At 35.6% G+C, this 19199-nt stretch overlaps 1 protein-coding gene across 6 annotated transcripts in view; it reads left to right on the top strand.

Annotated features, from left to right (window-relative positions):
* LOC123673564 overlaps window positions 1-19199 on the top strand; it is a 378426-nt gene that overhangs the window by 319235 nt on the left and 39992 nt on the right. For all 6 annotated transcript variants that reach the window (XM_045608135.1, XM_045608136.1, XM_045608137.1 and 3 more), the window contains one exon: window positions 2222-2311. In XM_045608135.1, the coding sequence (XP_045464091.1) occupies window positions 2222-2311 (90 nt within the window). The remainder of the gene's footprint in view (window positions 1-2221; window positions 2312-19199) is intronic.

The raw sequence follows: 19199 nt of genomic DNA on the forward strand, positions 1-19199 counted from the left end.
TCACGGAAAAGACAGAAGAGAAATGCGGAATGTGAATTGGAGATAATTTTCGAATGAAAGTCTAGCTAATTAGCCAATATAACTTTCTAAGATATTGTTAAGATACTACATTGTCAACTAGAATACGTTTTTCATGGCAACAAAAGCTCCAGCTGATAAAATCCATATCAGGAGAGTACAGTATTTCTAAAGAAATTCGTAAACAGCCATAGTCTCAGATTGTGAGTTTTCGTGGTTCACGATACATGTGTTTTATCCATAAATATACTCATTTTTCGAGTTATTTGATTTATTAAGCTATTGTTCACACAAATTTCATTGACATTCTTCGTTGGATACTCAATCGAAGATGAAACATTGAACAAAATATATTATAGATGACGCTTAAACTGCACGTGAGTATAGAATAGTGTTATCATTCTACCTATACTTTCATGATGAAATATATAAGATCTTCATTATTAAAATCTGTAAAGATTTGGTTGATATTCTTCTTAGAAACCAGAAATATGAAGTAGACATTTGCGAATGATTTTAAAAACTGCCTACCTTGCTACGAGTACCGTCCTGTTCAGTTTCTGCATGTGTACGCCGAAATAAAAAGCTTTGAATGAATTGGTCCATTACATTGAAACCCTGATATGTCATCGACACTATGCCCTCGATTTAACATGGGTAAATTTAACGCAGCTGTTGAAACAATAGAATTGAGTGATTTGATTAAACGCGTTGTAGAATTAGATAACCATTTTATTCGATTCCAAGGCAGCTGCGAGATTTCAATTACTACGAAAGATTCAGAATCTGTAATTGAACCCATTCTAATCAGAATCTTATGTTCAAAGGGTCTACAGAAAAAGAAAAAAGTACTATAGGTAATGGAAATAATGCAATTAGCAAATTTTAATAAGATTACTTTATGTAGGCTTTTTTTGGTTGAAAGTACATATTCAGTTTTGACATAATTCTTTGAAAATGAACATTCGAAAAATATATTTGCGAAATATACTGCAATTAAATGTAATCAAGATAATCGCGAAAAAAAATCAGGAGTAGTTTTAAGAAATTCATTATTCTTGCATCAAAATCAAGATTTTCAGTAGGAATGGGACGTTTAATTCGATAACTTGTTAACATTTTGGAGGTATTGCCTCTATTGGCAAAAAATTGAGATAGTCGATTTTCACAAGCTTCTGTTATTGGATGCATATGGACCTCCCAACTAAGTTTCCGGACCTTCTGACGAGCTGTTATCGATGTCTAAGGCCTGGCGTTGTTCTGAATCTGATGGAACATAATTCATCTCCTGTTGGAGCGTCCTAGCTGGTCGCTTCTGGGAGATTGCTTTCTTCACACGATACAATTGTTGATAGAAGAGTTTCGAGTTAACAGTTGTGACGTTAGGAAGCAGCTCATAGTTAATAATTCCCACACAGCAAAACCTTTCTAGTCACCAATACTAGCTTGGCCACTGTTTCTTTCTGTCTGCTCAACGTTGTTCGACCACGACCGTTTTCGCTTGACGCTGTCGTAAGTGGGTCGACGAAATGGTTAAACTCGTGGTACCCATACATCAATTTTTCAACAATTAGTATTTCAGTGCGTGGTGCATTTTTGACATCGAAATAATCAGAACGGAATCGACGAAATCAAAATTGTGCATGATTGGCTATTACAGTATCAGGATCATAACCACTATTGGCTTGTATTTTCGTCTTTAACGTTTTTCCGTATTTGCTAGTGTCCGTGTTTGCTAGTGTCCATATTTGACGCGAGTCAAATTATCACAATACTGTCACAAATGGTTTTGTGATACATAATCTCATCTTTCTGAAGCCATCTATCGGAAAAAATGTATTTCTTATTACTACACCTAATAGAACATACTGTCAACGATGGCCATTTTGATTTGAAGCAAGTTCATTACTTGAATCATTGAAATTTGTGCAATTGTAGGAAATGTATAGTGTGCAACATGTGAAGAAAGTCCTTTTCTTGCTCGTATGTTTCCACACTCGCGAGAAAAGTTGGACTTTCCCCACTTGTTGCACAATATACTATTAAAGTAATGTGTGATATAAAAGTAAAAAAAATATGTTTCTAAAAGACAGAACCAATTAATTTATTTTCAATGTATTTAAAGAATTAATTTTGATGGAATTTTTTATCCGAAAACTGGAATTTGCTTTCTGCATGCATTAATGTTCTTCTATTTTTCTAGGATGTCCCAGCAAACGACATGAGGTAGCACGACCCAAACGTATAGCAGATCTTCCCGAGAAACTCCTGCTATCAGGGATCTACCTTCCTGGTATGTAGTTTTGAATGTCACTCACCTTATAAATTCTCGCTTCAGTGACCATTTATAAAGGAATAAATCAGTTACGTAATACCACCTGAGATAACACTCTCAACAAGTTTCAGTTATTCGAACACGTAGGTGCCATTATATGTTGTTTTTTTTTATTTGTGTAGCGCTAGAAATGTCATTTGGTGTTGAACAAGGGGGTGAAAAAAATAGATAATATCAACTAGAGAGCTACACAAATTAAAATCGTTCTTCTGAAAATGTTGAATTGATTAATGTCAGTTCCTAATAATGAATTTTAATTTCGTGATGGCAAATATTAGTTCAGAATTTCATTAACGATAACTATAAATGATGATATTACAAATATTTCAGGTTACATCACACAATTCCAATACACTCCCCCATTTATACACTAATTCAACAGAATTTTCGTGAAAAGCTTTTTTCTTGTCTTGCCTTCAGTCTACTTGTTTGGAAAATATCGAAATATAATATATCTTCACATATTTGCTAATTACGTATTAGTTTTTATACCTTTTTTTCAATATCTTCATACATTAAAAACTTAATTGTTTGCCCTTTATCCTCACGTGTCTTTAGCAACACTCTTGAAAAGAGTGTTGCTAAAGATTCAACAGATTGAAGTAAATCAGGAGCAGAGACTTTGGTCAATGGAATGCTTTAAATAAGTCAATTAGTGGTTTTTAATCTACAGAAGACACTACGTGTACGCAATTGGATCATGAATGGTTATCTTAAATGTCTCTTCTACTGTAAAGAGGCTTTCCTTTTGATAGGTTGAATCACTTGTTTCTCATTAAGACACGGGGAAGTCTATTTTGAGTACTTTCATAAGATACAGCAGGTAAAAGTGCAGTCATAAGCAGTTACTCGATGTGGATGAAAAAGCAATAAAGCTTTCAAGGCAAAATTTACTACTACATTTGTTATTTCATTTGGAGTGAGTACCGTATATACATTTTCATCACCCGAAGATTCATAATATAAAAAAGTTTTGTGGTACCAAGCCTGAAACCATTGGAAAGAATGTTGAAACCGTGTTTAGATAAGATTAAGTCAAATGACATCATTATTGGACGACGACAACTAGATTGACAATTACTCGAATAAAAACTTCGAACAAAACTCCAAGTGAATGAAGCAATCTCGAACTTCTCAAGGGAAAAAAAAGCCCATTATATCATAACGCAGATGCCATTTCCGTAAAAACGACCAGAGCAAAACGCTGTCCAATCAACACTTGTGAAGGAATTGTGATAACTATATCGACTTAACAGACCGAAAGCGGAATCATTATCATCATTCTTCTCGGAATTCAGGTATTGTCGAGGAGGTTAAAAGCCGACAACTTGTAATTATTTATTCATTAAGCCCCACAGAAGTGAGTTGTGGTTTCGGTAATTGTGTGGAAAGTTCATTTCGATACGGGACCACACACTAGCCGAGCTCCTCTTACGGCCTTCTTCCAAGAGCCCTAATTAAGGATAATTGAAGTTCGGTAAGATTGATTCGATATTGGTGTCTGGATCTAAACGAGTACAGGGTTTCTAAATAGCATGATAGGTTATCAAAATGTCACGTCGTACGTTGATGGTTGGAAGTATCATTGGATGTCATTTACCTGTTCCATAAAATGTTGTTCAATCGCCTACTATGAAATATCGTCTTTATTTTATCATTTGATAGCATTTAAAACAAACACTGTATGATATGTGCAAAAATGATGTAGTATCATGCTGATCGGTGCAAACCCATGCGAAATCATTTCTCACAGTTCAGACGGTGCAGATTGATTGTCACAGTAACAAACCAATGAAATATCCACTTCGATAAGGCCTTCAAGAGTCATTGTTATAGAAAAATTTTGGTGTAAGACCATCTTCAGCTCTGGGCGCGAAATATCTACCGACCCCCATGGATCAAACAGATCACTTTTTTGGAAAACCAATCATTATAGGGCTTTATTTTGCGAACTATTCTTCTAGAACTATTTCTTGTCATATTTTGTAGTCGATTTAATCATCTTCAAGAAAGAACATTACATATTTTGAGGAGAAACGGATGGTTCAGAAAAAAATTGTGAAAAACACGAAAAAGTGAAAATCATTCCACTTTTTCTGACTCAAAATCCATTTGATATCAATCCGATCAATTTTGTGTACGCTAATCTTACATTTCTGAAATTAATCACAAGGCTTCGGTAGACCCGAAAAAATTGTATGATTGGAGAGTATCCGTAACGATCAGCACTGATTCACAGTATCTAGTGCAGTAGATGCCATGTAAATCCTTATGAGGGAATCTTAGGTCCATTTTACCGAATATGTCACATTTTTTAATTTTTCTTGTTCAAGATTATTCGGGTTGCTGCAGCAGCAACAACTGCTGATGCCGTACTGCTATAGTTCTTGCTGCTGCAATTACAGAAGCTGCAATAAAAACAGCATGGTCTTCTGGATGGTAGGATTGACTACGTCAAGTTACTGAGTAAACTAGATATTCTCATACCTCACCCGAATGCTATAACTAAAAACCTTATTACACCTAGAACTAATTTGCTTTTACAGTCATCACTGAGATTTGCCTGTTCCGCTTTCAATTCTATAACAAATAGATGTGATCTGTATTCTCATTCTCTGACTATATCTGTAATTTGTATCTAATTGAAAACATCTTAAGTTAATATGATCATGCATGACTTCATACTATATCTAGTTTCCATTATGTGCATCATACATTTCAACGTATGATACAAGAGCACAGATAAAAAACCCTAGGAAAAATTATGTCCCCGTATAGGTGCAGTGACTGGTTTGTGTATTTTTTCACAGAAAAAGCTGACATATTTATATTGATGGGCTTCTTCTTCATCCAAACAAAATCTTCTCCATATTTTCTCTTCTGACGACTTTATAATTAAATCTGAAAACAAAAAAGAAAATAATCAAAAAGGATTAATAAATGTTATCATTATTATTGATTTGAAGTTAGTGGCCCATTCTAAAAAAGAATCGGAAACTGAATTGATTTCTTGCAAACCACTAGAAATTTATAAATTGGACTAGTATTCACCAAGTGGTCAATGGTTTCTTCTACATAACACTCGCATAGTGATCTTTCAATAAAATGCCTTTTGAAGATCATACTAGGGCAACGACCATGACCAGTCCTGAGTCAATTTAAAATACACCAAATTTTACTAGGAAGATTAATACCTAGAACTTTCATTGAGGGGTTAACGATCATACTTTTGTTGAAGACATTACAAGAACTCCATTCCGAACGCCAAATTTGCTTGTCACTTTCATTAGATTGAAGGAAAGTATTAATCTATAAAGGTTTGCGCGACTTCAATCTAGCAGTTCTAGTATCTGGGAGGTAAGATACAATTGGAATAAGCTCGAGAAGAAATGAAATAATTCCCAAGATTTCTTGACTGAGACCTGTCCACGAATATGAGGCAGCAGTATATGTGATAGCACTGGTGATCAATGTAAAGATGTAGATCTAATAGTTTCACTGATAATTTTCATAGAGACGTTAAGCTGTGTATCAATTTTATGAACATGAGTACTATTGAACCAAACAGAATAAGATATTCAGGTGCAGAAAAAAAACCAAGGCCAAAGCTGTTAATTCGGTACAAAAACCTAGCAGAATGGCCGAATGAATCAAATATGTAGCATTTCCGATTCAGTCCATTAGAAGAACAACATCCGGTATATCGTAACAGTCTGATTGACATGCTCGATAAAGCGTTCAAGAATCCCCCCGAAACCCAAACTAATAGCCCCATTGATCGACCACAATAAACTTTTAGAGTTTACTCCCTACCCGTGCAACGAAAATATTCTCTCCACGACATTTCTCTTTCTATCGATGACGTTACAGCTCATGGGACATAATTGATTGTAAGTGGTTTCTTTGCGAAAGTAAAAGACTTCGCTTCTAACGAGCTAACAATGACATCACGAATGGAGGGCGTGACGCACGAGCATGCCTAATTTTTGTAATTGATTTCAAAATAGCACTGCCGTACGGACAGCATCTCTATTCGGAGCCGAACAAAGAAGCTGTACGGGGCATTGTGATGAGAAAAGTCGCAGAGATCTACAGGGAGGTGGGTCATATAGTGAACCATAGACAATTTTGATAATCTGTGAATCGTATTCGATTTCACTTTGTGCTTCTTGTGTGATAGATATATTTTCAATCGCTTCAGCGTTTAAGTAATTTCATTATGAACTCGATGTTTAAATGGATATTTTATACAGGTTTATGTCTGCAACTATACCTCGTCAGAGGTCTTGGCCCCCCTAGGTTTCTCTAGAAATAAACAATCTATGTTCTGGAAATGAGATGAATATTTTTCTCTATTTCAACTGTGATATATTTGATGGAAAAATCTTTGTTTCTTACTTCCTGCGTTATAAAGAATGAGACAAAATAGGAAAAATGAGAAAAAAAACTGAATTAACCGATTATTCATTTTTGATTAATTATAGATATTTTGAAATGAATCCAAATTCAACAGTCCTCTTCTTTCAATCAACTGCCCAATATGCCCAGGCATCCCACGAATCAAGTCATTAATGAAATTTTCAGGCATTCTTCTTGAAGGGCTAAACTCAATTCCTGAAAAGTTGAAGGTGGGTTTTGGCAATTGGATATTGATCTCTCTCCTTCTCTCTGAGTATTTCCATACGTGCTCAATTGGATTAATGTCTGTTAGGTTTGCTGGCCAGTTCATTCTCTGGAAATTGTTCTCTTAAAGAATGTTTTGGAACCTTCGTGGGGCGTTGTCATCCTGATAAATGAAATTATCCCCAAATTCGTTGGTCAGAGTAACAATGATTTGTTCAATGATGTTTTCTACGTAGATGACACCAGTCATTGTTCCTTCAACGATAATAAGAGGGGTACAGCGACCGAAACCTCGCTAAACCTTGTGCAATATTCTTATGGAGACTGCATACAAAAAAAGCTAAAACCAATTCCTTTTATAATTATATCCTCATTCTGAAGAGAGGTCAGCATATAGGTTTGTGAATACTCAGTGTTCAGTACGATTCTCATTATTTTTTTTCGCTCGTAGATAATGGTTCTGGAGACAATTGATCAATTTGAGGTGAAAAAGTGATAATGAAGTGGCTAATAAATATAAATTGAACGATAAATCATGGGTGGCGTTTGTTTACTCAGATTTTTCTAACTTACTGTTGCTATAGGAAGGCGGATACCTGATCAATTCAGTTTTTCGTTCTTAGTAAAAAGTTGCTTCGACTAGTCAGACCAAGCTTACCTACTCAACTCATGTTAACTGAAGCCGTACTTTATCGTTCGAGTGGTGCCTATTATTTTTGCATAATTAGAAATTTAAATTTTATATTTTCGGTCAATAACAATGTTATTAAATTTAAAATTTTATTTTTTTATATTCACGAAAGATAATTTTTTTTACACTAATGGAATGCCACCAAGTAAATATTGAAATAAGGTAATCTTGAGTGTGAAATAGAAACTGAACGAATAGTTTGACTTTTGCTTTATTTCAATTGATTTTCTCATTTTTTCTTCACGCCAATACGTGCAGGGAGAAAAAATGAGAAAAGCATTTGGAAACCACAAAAATATATACACTGGATTGTTTATGAACTTCCGGGACGTTGAGTCTATTATTATCATTTCACTGAATCGGGGACGTTTGTTAGCCTACCGGGAACTGCGACCAAATTGATCTTTTGTTCTTAACTCTACCTATTCATACAAATCCAAGGATGTCGTCGATATTTACTAAGCAGATGACATCCTCAGTAGCCTTGGCTATTACTTCGTGAGTATCCAGAACTAACTATCCCATATGAGTGGTTCTTAGTCCAGTCAACCAGTCAACAGACATTTGCACAATCTGTCTTTGGCTATTCCTACCTCCTTTCCACAGAGTCTGCAAATCTCATCTGCTGACTTTCCCATACGGTACATCAGGTGCGCACCGACAGTGTTCTGTCATCAGTCCCACCATTACCCAAAGCTCAGCTCGTGGTAGCTTCAGGAGCTTTCTGGTATAGATCGGTGACAGCACCACAAATTTCTTTGCCTGATCAAGACCTGGACTCTCCTGTAAAGGGCTCTTCTATTGTCCCACTCCCATTGTTGTACCGCTGCCTTGTATTGGTATTTTTCAAGCCCAAGGTTAAGTGTAAGCGTACCCAGTGGCTAAAATTCTCCTCTCGTGAGTTTATCTATTCTGTATAATAAGTCCTTAATAAATAAATGAATTCGTTTCCAAAAGCGCAAGTGGTGTACAAATGACGAATGCCCAAAGGCTCCTGACTTAAGTCAGCGATTTCTTTATTTTTTAATATTCTACATGAGTCTCTATGGTTCTAACGACGCTATCAACACAAAATTATTTCTACGTTTCAAATATAGAGGACTGAATATCGAATAAAGATAGCTCGTTTGTCCGCCATCGATAATATTGAAACTTTTCAATTGTTTTTGAGATTGACGTCATCAATTTGCAGAATTACAGGTATATAGTTATATAAGGTTAGGTTAGGTTATGTATAAATCAATTAATGAAATTATTGAATTGTTTTTGAGAATGACGTTATCAACCTTTATATGTTTGACAATTTTAAGGGTTAACGTGCTTAGAAATCACCATTTTCATAACGTTTTTTCAAAAATTCTTGCCCACCCAGCACCCCTGTTCAAAACCTATCCTGTTCAACAAATCATGAAAAATACTTGATTGCCATCATTGAAAACCATCAAGAATCATTCTAGAATGCTGATTTTCAATGAAAAATAATAGTAAAGGGAAAACTACGACGGGGCGTTTTTGTAAAAATGTATCCATCTCTAAATATTACAATGTCTTTTTAATTGGAAAAGCTCTTTCTTCATATGTAATAACTTTTCGCCAATCAATGTAAATCATTCTCAAAAGTCTAATATATGATGTCAATAAATAGCACATTTCTTAAACTGTCATATAGCCTATTGTTCAGATATTCTGAAATCTTAAATATTGTTCCTGAAATTAAAACTCTAAATCGGCTGATAAAATATGTGAATAATGAATTGTGAATGCACAATCTAAAAGTGAAAGAACAAGACAGAAAAAAAGCATCGTGAAAAAAATTCCATACACACTCAATAAATTAGCGTGGTTGCATTGTGCTATTATATTGTCGAGCAATGAGTTATCAGATATCGGCAATTGATGAATTATAATTTCTATTCGGGCTTTCGTAAATCAGCGAAAGCCGCTTATTTTCCGGGATATCGCGAACAATTGAAGGAACAGTTTTGAAATCAACGAAGCAAGTAAAATATATTTATTATGTGTTATCTCAGGAAAGTGACGCTAATAAAACGCTTATTCGCTTCATTGAATATGAATGTGCAGGTTTGTGAAGATTCCTCAGCGAAAAGGCTGACGCAAGAGAATTGCCGAAGGGTTGTTCATATACATACCCATACGGATGAATGGAAAAACATTGCCAATTTTACACATTCTATTAACGGGTGTTTTTTTTCGAAGTATATAACTTTAAGTTGGCATTACTGTTCGAGATGGCGACCGATTCAACAGTTGTCAAGTGATTTATTCTCAGTTTGGTTTGGCAATTCATTATGAATGGACACCCGCATGAACAACGTTTGCAAATAGTGCAATTTCATTTCGAAAATAATGATTCTGTGCGGAATACGTATCGCTCACTAAGTCCATTTCATTTTGTTTAGCGATGAAGCACACTTCTGGTAGAATGGCTACGTCAACAAACAAAACTGCCGCATTCGGAATGAACCTAACCCTCAAGTGTATGTCGAAACACTGTTACATCCAGAAAAACTGACTGTTTGGTGCGCTTTATGGGCTGGTGGAATCATTGGTCCGTACTTCTTCAAAAACGATGATGGCCAGAACGTTACAGTCAATGGTGATCGGTATAGAGCCATGATTACTAATTTTTTCATTCCTGAATTGAACAACCATGATGTCCAGGAGCTGTGGTTCCAACAAGACGGCGCAACATGTCGCACAGCTCGTGCCACAATCGATTCATTGAAAGACACGTTTGGTGACCACCTAGTTTCACGTTTTGGACCTGTGAATTGGCCTCCAAGATCTTGTGATTTAACACCGCTAGACTACTTTCTGTGGGGCTATGTAAAGTCATTGGTCTATGCGGATAAGCCACAAACCCTTGACCATTTGGAAGACAACATTCACCGTGTTATTGCTGATATACTGCCACAAATGTTGGAAAAAGTCATCGAAAATTGGACGTCCAGATTGGACTACATCCGAGCCAGCCATGGCGGTCATATGCCAGAAGTCATATTTGAAATGTAATGCCTCAAGATTATCTTGCAGATAATAAAATTCATGTCAATCGAATAATCCATCGTTGTTTTATTGCAATTTAAAGTTCTATAGCTCTAAAAAAACACCCTTTATCTTTAAAATAAAACAGCTAAAAATTGCAGAAAAAACCGTTTGAAACCATTTGCATGAAACTGAGGGTCTCGAGAAGAAGCTCGACATATGGGTACCATATGAATGAACAAAAAAATTCATGGACCAAATTTAAATTCACTTCTGCAAATCGCTACTGAATCTCAACAAAATTGACCAATTTTTGAAGCAATTGGTGATTGGTGATGAAAAGTGAATCACTCACGACAACGTCAAGCGAAAACGGTAGTGGTCGAAACGCGGTGAGCCGGCAGAAACGTTGGTCAAGCTAGTAGGAAGTTTTAGCTGTGTTTGGTGGTATTGGCACGGAATTATCTACTATCAGCTGTTCCACTACGGCTAAACTGTCAACTCAGAACTTTACTGTCAACAATTAGACCGTCTGAAGAAAGAAATCACTCAGAACGGCCAGATTTGGACAAAAGGAGAGGATTTGTGTTCCAACAGGACAACGACAGGCCACACACAGCGATAGTGACTCGCCACAAGCTCCGGGAGCTTGGTTTGTATTGCTCTTTCTCAAAAGAATATATATACGAACAATTCTGCTGGTAAAAACTGCGCCTCAACAAAGGCTTGTTGGAATCGACTATCGTCTCAATATTTTTCCGATAGGAACGAGGGCTTCTATGAAAGAGGCATAATGATATTACCTTCAAAATGTCAACAAGTTATCGAACAAAACAGCGCAAAAAATAATGGATTTCTTTTCAGTAAACGTTATATTTAATTTTTCATTTTTCACAAAATCGTTAACACTTAGTATAGATGATTGAGTGAAAGCATCATTGACATCAACACCCACTTCGTCTTTAGAAGACGATGCCTAAAGGGAACACATAAAGAATTTATCGATTCTGGTGCTGGCTGTCAATATCTTCATCAACTTCTAAATCAAAAAGAAGACCTGCTGAGAAACACGGTCTTAATAATAATAGAGTTCATTCGATATACCATAAACTCCGGTTTTCTATAGGATCGGTCACCGTAAACAATCTGCAATGATTTCGAGCTCATAATTGAATTCGTATTATCGTTCATGTGTGAAATGAGATTATTTGTTTCGAATTTCACCGTTCTTCAAACAAAATCTGTGTTAGTAGTTGCAAGGTGAACGGTCAGGCTAATATTTTTGAATTTCCGTCCTTCTATTATACCTTACGTGTGTACCAGCGCTAAATAAACCTATTACGGGCATTATATGGTCAGTTGGTTAAAGGTGTGGTTGACCTTTGACTGCTAGAGGATGATTTCCCATAAGTACTGATGTATTCTAGGCGGAGGAATACGATTCGTTGAATCATTAATTTAAATTCATTTGGAATGTGTCTACATAATGTGCATATATCCATTTCGTGAAAAGGAATCTCATTGGATCTATCCCTGCAAATTTTAAATATTCCATATTCGCTAGATATATCTTCAATAATCGCTCAATTTCAAATCAAGTATAATTGATCCTACTGAAAAACAAATATCGTAAATTATGTGACACAGGGTGGGCTGAACGCTTAGTTATTTTCGTTTTAGTAACAATATAAGAAAAAGCTAATATTTTTTTGGATCTGAATATCCGTACCAATTTTCATCGGAAAAATAGAAAGCGAGATATGAAAATCCTGGAAATTTTAGGTTTGTGCTCGCTCCACGCACATCCTTCATCTGGACAAACTGAATAGAAAAACCCACACCAGAATAATATAGACCGACATGATCCAAAAACTTGAAGACAAGATTCTACTGAAGCTATAGTAACCTCAGTCTGATCCACTGAATCTTGACATGTATTTATTGAAGGTTTCGATAACAATAGGCACTACATCTTAAAGAAACTGCAACTCCCAGAAGGAGCTGTTTAAATTAAATTTTTTTTTTGCAAAAACATAAATAGTATAACCGGGAGTAAATGATTGAAATTTGGAGTGAAAAACGAATTTATTTTAATGAATTTGTTAATAATGTGATGTGTTTGTCCACCGCGATTATCTGTACACTCCAACTCGTCTAAGCATTGTCATGTCCGGTGTACATGACGCCCAACATCAAACTGAAGTTCACATATTTATCCTCGACGTCGTCTAACACTTCTTCGTCCTTCATGTGCACCCAAGGAGAATCGAGATATTCATCAGAAAAGACGACCTGAACCCTCGCCACATAACAATGTTGACGTTCTCTGCACCACTGTAATCGTTGCCGTCGATGCTCAACCGTCAGAGGTAACACAAGATGGGGCCGATAATGCTGCAGTCCAAAAGACCTCAACCGTTTGGGCAGTTACAGGATAGCTTTGTTCTCCTAACCACTCATCAGCCAAATATCAAGTTGTCGCAAATCGGTCTCTTATGGCCATAAGTCTTAGACATCGATCTTGAACTTCATTTGTGCCCTTCGACGTCCGGTGCCTACTTTTCATCGATTTTGGGCATTACCAAACCACGCTTGACTGCATCTCATAACAGTTGTTGGATTTCTGTTCGTACGGTTAACGATTTCTTGAAATTACAACCCTGCCTCCCATAGACCAATAATTCGACCTCTCTCAAATTCACTTAGTTGGAGATAAATTCCGCGTAGGTACACGTACTCTAGGCATTTTCACAACAACTGAACATCGAATTTGAATCTCCTCGAGCACCTGGTTTGTTATAGAATTAAAAAAAAACTTGTAAAAAACCACTACAATATTTAAGTAACAAAAATTGTTCACATGAAAAAACCTAACTTAGAGAGGCCAGTACGATCATCCATTTGGCACGAGACAGAGAGGAATTCCAGTTGATGGTCGCCAACCTCCGTTGAGGAGACGGCACTTAAAGAAGAAGAAGAAAAAACCTTCACGAGTTTTTTCTCCGAATTCAATTATTTACTCTTTGCTATACTTTCTATGTTTTACCCAAGAAAAATTCAAATTTAAACAGCTCCTTCTGGATGTTGCAGTTTCCTTGTCAGTTATTATATTTGTATGGAGAAACTATCAGGGAAATTCAAGTACATATACATATAGGTTTTCACACTCGTTCAAGAGTTGTGCAAAAACATTTTCTCCCATTTTTACCTTATATTCACGAATATCATTATGGTTGAGGACGAAATTTTCCCTCAATCGTCAACATATTCTTCTCACTTCATCTTGTTCATCTTACCGTTCATTCATACTATTGTTTCCTCTAATATCGAGTAGAATAAATTATTTCATGAATACCAGGCGATTACTCATACATAAGTACATTTTGACTCGTACAAAACGACCTGTCAACGAAAGTAATAACTAGAAAGTACCGATATGAATATAACATCAGTATGGAAGTCCATAAACGGCGGAAAAAAACATTCGAAAGGCTAATACATCCATTCATTTCTCCCTTGAATGAGCAGGGAATGAAGTGACTTCAAAATCATTTGTTTCCTTGTCAGCAATGATCAGATAGAGAAGCTTGCTTGTATCTGAGAACTCGGTATGATGATAAAAAGCTAATTTTTACACTTTGTGTTGGTCTACCGTGGAGAAATTCAATCAAATAATTAAAAAGAATGATCTCCATCTACTCTATTTTGTATTTATACTACCAATAATAAACAATTGGTATCTTATCATTCGGTATAATATATATTTTTCAACCATATTGAAATTTTTCCCTGTCTGCATTTGGATTTTTATATAATTCAGAAATAGAAGATGGTTCAAGAACCATTTTAAAAGGGTGTTTTTTTTAGAGCTATAGAACTTTAAATTGCAATAAAACAACGATGGATTATTCTATTGACATGAATTTTATTCATCCGCAAGATAATCTTGTGGCATTACATTTTAAATATGTTTTCTGGCATATGACCGCCACGGCTGGCTCGGATGTAGTCCAATCTGGACGTCCAATTTTCGATTACTTTTTCCAACATTAGTGGCCGTATATCGGCAATAACACGGCGAATGTTTTCTTCAAAATGGTCAAGGGTTTGTGGCTTATCCGCATAGACCAATGACTTTACATAGCTCCACAGAAACTAGTCTAGCGGTGTTAAATCACAAGATCTTGGAGGCCAATTCACAGGTCCAAAACGTGAAATTAGGCGGTCACCAAACGTGTCTTTCAATAAATCGATTTTAGTAATCATGGCTCTATACCGATCACCATTTACTGTAACGTTCTGGCCATCATCGTTTTTGAAGAAGTACGGATCAAACACTCAGTTTTTTTGGATGTAACGGTGTTTCGACATACACTTGAGGATTAGCTTCAATGCCAGTACAGGCTGGCATTGATCACTGGAAAATTTTTCTATGCAGAATAAACATTCTGTGTCATTTTCATCGAACAAGTCAGTGTCCACGAATGTCCCTTTGACTACTGCTATTCCTCTTGTCTTGTTTTTATGAGTGGCCTTCCTGTTTTTTTGATTTTTTCGTAATTTTTTATTTTCTTTTTCAGTATTTTTGCTGAATTCATCCTGTAGGTAATTTTTAAAAGGAGAATTGTAGAAATATATAGATCTACTTTTTGACTCTCATCAGAAACCTGAGTAGTTTAAACTGTATGCAAAAAAATGAGATGTAAGATGATCCCTAGGGATCATCTTATATACAAGTTAAGGGATCATGCCCCAAGTTCCACTTTTCCGTTCAATATTCGCTATTATAACCTGAATGGATGTCATTGTCTTCAAATGTAGAAATAGTCGAAACTAAATATATAAGGAAGCCGCAAACATGAAAATCATTGTTATCCACCATTCACAATAAAAGAAGCATAATCTTGAAGTTAATCTTACTTCAGATCTGGCGGTCACAATTTATAATATATACTGTGAATGTCGACTGTTCGTTCCCACATAAGTACCAAATTGATCTATGCAGGGGGGTGTTAAAGGCTACGTAATGAATTCAACTAGATTGCATTGCTCATGAGCTCGTAATCCAAAGGGATCATCTTACCTGAAGGGATCAACCTTTCTTCTAAATATTGGGTAAAAAATAAAGTTATATGCAGTGTTAAAAAGATTTATGCCTCTGTAGCAATGATGCAGCCAGGATTTTGAACAACGAACAAAAATAAATGAACAATGTTGCTCGAACAAAAACCAAGATAATATAGCGAAATTGTTGAAACAGTCTCTTTTTAGAAACGTCCTGTATCTCGAAATCGAATCAACATATTTAGGATCTGCTGTCTGATATCTTACATCATTTCGTAAAAAGAGATCGGGGGTCCTTGAAGATTTTGATTCTTTCAGTTCTCGAGATGCTTTCAGTATCGCAAATGCAGCCATTATGCTGCATCAAAATAGTTGAATTCAATACATAGTAATTATTAATAATAATGTGTGCCTGACTTTATTTATAAGATTCAATTTTTATCAATGATGTATCATAATCAATCAAAAATTCGGAAACAATTCGTTTCATTGTGATCGGCTGTTGAAGAGTGCAAGAGGAGTTTCGTCCAGCAATTTGCATAAATATGCCACGGTGTGTATATAACATCGATTAAAAAAATCCATCAGCCTCATTCGATTCGTTATGCTTCATTTTTCGTCGGAACGAGGACACGACACGGATTCTGCCAAAGTGCATTTTATCAATTTCTTCGTTAAATGAAACGTTCCAGTAAATTGGCCCTTCACTCGAACAGAGAGCATGCACATGCTAATCGTTATTATACGATTTCCAGATTGAGCGCAAAATACAAAGTGGTCTATCTGCGATCTAGCTAGGCCATAATTAAGTCAGATTTATTTAACCTCCGAATGAAATTCCCTATACTGTGGAGGTGACGTCGTGTAACAGGTCGAGTGAAAACGATTAGGAGGCTGAAAGAACTGAAGCGGGCGCCTACTATTTTCTTAAAATGCCAATGTCAGGATAAAATCGTTCAGGTCTTCTTTGTGAGATGTGAGGCACATTCACTTCGCTTTCTATCGATGCAAAAATTTGTGTCCATTCGATTTCCGCGACTACCACACACAGTTTTCATTAGAGAAAGGTTAGATTATACCTTATACCTACCATAATCAACGTACATAATAACTCACTCAACAAATGACAATGTAAATATGCGTTCTATGACAATAATTTTTATTTATACATTTATATGTTTTGGGAGCTGTCCATTCCTACTGCTTTCGGCTAGTGCATATTCCGTATTCAGTGTTAAATGTAACTGAATGTGATTTTTATATAATTGAATAGCGATTCACTGAGAAAATTCCAGACTTCTAGCTTCTAGTCCTGATCTAGCCGGTTTTTCACCTGACATTCAACCTTCAACTGTGCTAGACGTCTTCAAAGGTTTCTATGTCCTTGATTATAAACACTAAACTACTCTTAACTATTTGTTGTTTTTCGGATACAGAATTCATATTTTCTCCTTTAGATCGTTTGTTAATACCCTTCGCTTCAAATTAATATCAAATTGAAGGTTGAAAAGGGATTTCTTAATGATAATATTGTACAGTTTTAACATAGGAAGTGAGTGCTACGGATTTGCAACCTATCAAAATTTCTTGTTGGCTGGAAAGTGGTAAAAGCAGCCATGAAATGGAAAATTCTCATCCCAGAAAATGCTATTGATTTATGATCTCTGCCAACAAGGCAATATTTGAATCGAACCGCAGTTTCAAACATTTTGAATGCTTCATCCCAGCCAAAGAAGAGCCTCCTAAGCCCAATACTATACATACTGCTTCTGTAAAAAATTCCTTCTGAACTTAATTCAGCAGCGACTGGACCAATCGATAATTTTAATCTTAGCGAACCTGCAATAGATTATAATATTTCCTACTCTATTGCCGACTTGTTCTCTACCGACTTGCCAGCACTATACAGTGCTGGCAAGTCGGTATCTCAGCTTGTATATCGATGTGTTAGAATGAAATTTATAAAGAGTACCGAAAGCCAAATGAAGAGTGACAATGTTTTTCTTCTTCCCTTCCATAAACACCGAGAGTCCTATTAGAAACGAGAGGGGAGTAGCTATACATTCCCTACCTCTACAAATCTTCACCTCTGTCAGCATTATTTTCACTTAGCCTTTCTTGAGAGCCTTTTGAAGTATGTATAAGGATCACCATTCTAAAATTAATGTATTCCATTGAACAAAAAATTCAAATCATTGAATGGTTTTGAAAACTGACAACAAAAAGTGATTTTTGCTCATTTATGTCAACAAGTACTGTCTTTTTTTTTGGTAAAATAAGTAGAAGTACTTTCTAATTTCCACAGATTTTTATTTTTTTCGATAATTGTTTCGCCTTCTAAGCGGCTTCATCAAGGTCATTGCAAAGCGAAGTGATACCTGTTACCTGTCTGTTAAAACAATTTAAAATTTTTTTCTTTGAGAAATTCGGTTCCTTTAACGCCATGTAGTACCATGTAGTAAATGCTATCATGACTCAATAACTTAAAAGAGACACACTTATAAAAAAAGGGTCGAGAGAGGTTTAAATGTATATGTTCTACACTAAGGCCCAGTTTCACCAAACAGCACTTGATCCCAGATTGATTAAACTCCGCTTGTTACTAAAGCAGGCTTAACAGTGTTTTCTGTTTCACCATGCATCAACCCGTCGGAAGATGATCGCGATTAACCAAATCGCGATTAAATAGTCAAACCATTTGGCAACGTTGTGAACAAAAAGTTATATAGTGTTCTGTATCGTATTAGCAGTGATGACCACCATTGGCGCTAGGTGTCAGGTGTCATTCATTCATAACTCATAACATTTCAAATCATTTGTCATCTTGTAAACAAAAAACAAAGTTAATTTTTGCCGAAAATGTCGAGTGATGTGCTTCGAAATGTCGGAAACTTGCAGAAGTTAAAAAGAAATTATCCCATTTCACAAAACCACACATTCTGGAAAAAAAACTATATGAGTAATTTCATTAACTTATTTATTTTTATTAATAAGTTTAACTGCTTCTTAAATAATATTTCAATCAAACATATCAATAAATTATTCTTTGCAATAAATTTCATAAAACACAAAAACAAAGTTTACGTGTATTTTAAATGGGAAATATTGAGCCTATACATATAGTCATATTTTGATAAAATTGACCCAAAAATTAGAAATTTCCGGAAAAATTATTACATAAACAAGAGTTCCATACTGATAAATAATTATGGATCTCAACTTGAAAGGTTATAATCCTCCAAAAATGGCCGATTAGTGCTAAATCGCGATTGGTCGATTAAATGGCGCTTTGGAGTGTGGTGAAACGCTACATTACATTAATCGTGATCTAAGGCCACACTTAAGAGCCAAGTCAAGATTAAAGCATTTGGTGAAACTGGGCCTAAGAGTTAGACATATTCTGAAAAAACATGGTTATCAATCCTTTGAATTGAAAATGGAATGTATCAGATAAATGCAATT

This window comes from Harmonia axyridis, chromosome 2 (genome assembly GCF_914767665.1).
Source record: "Harmonia axyridis chromosome 2, icHarAxyr1.1, whole genome shotgun sequence".
Taxonomy (NCBI): Eukaryota; Metazoa; Arthropoda; class Insecta; order Coleoptera; family Coccinellidae; genus Harmonia; species Harmonia axyridis.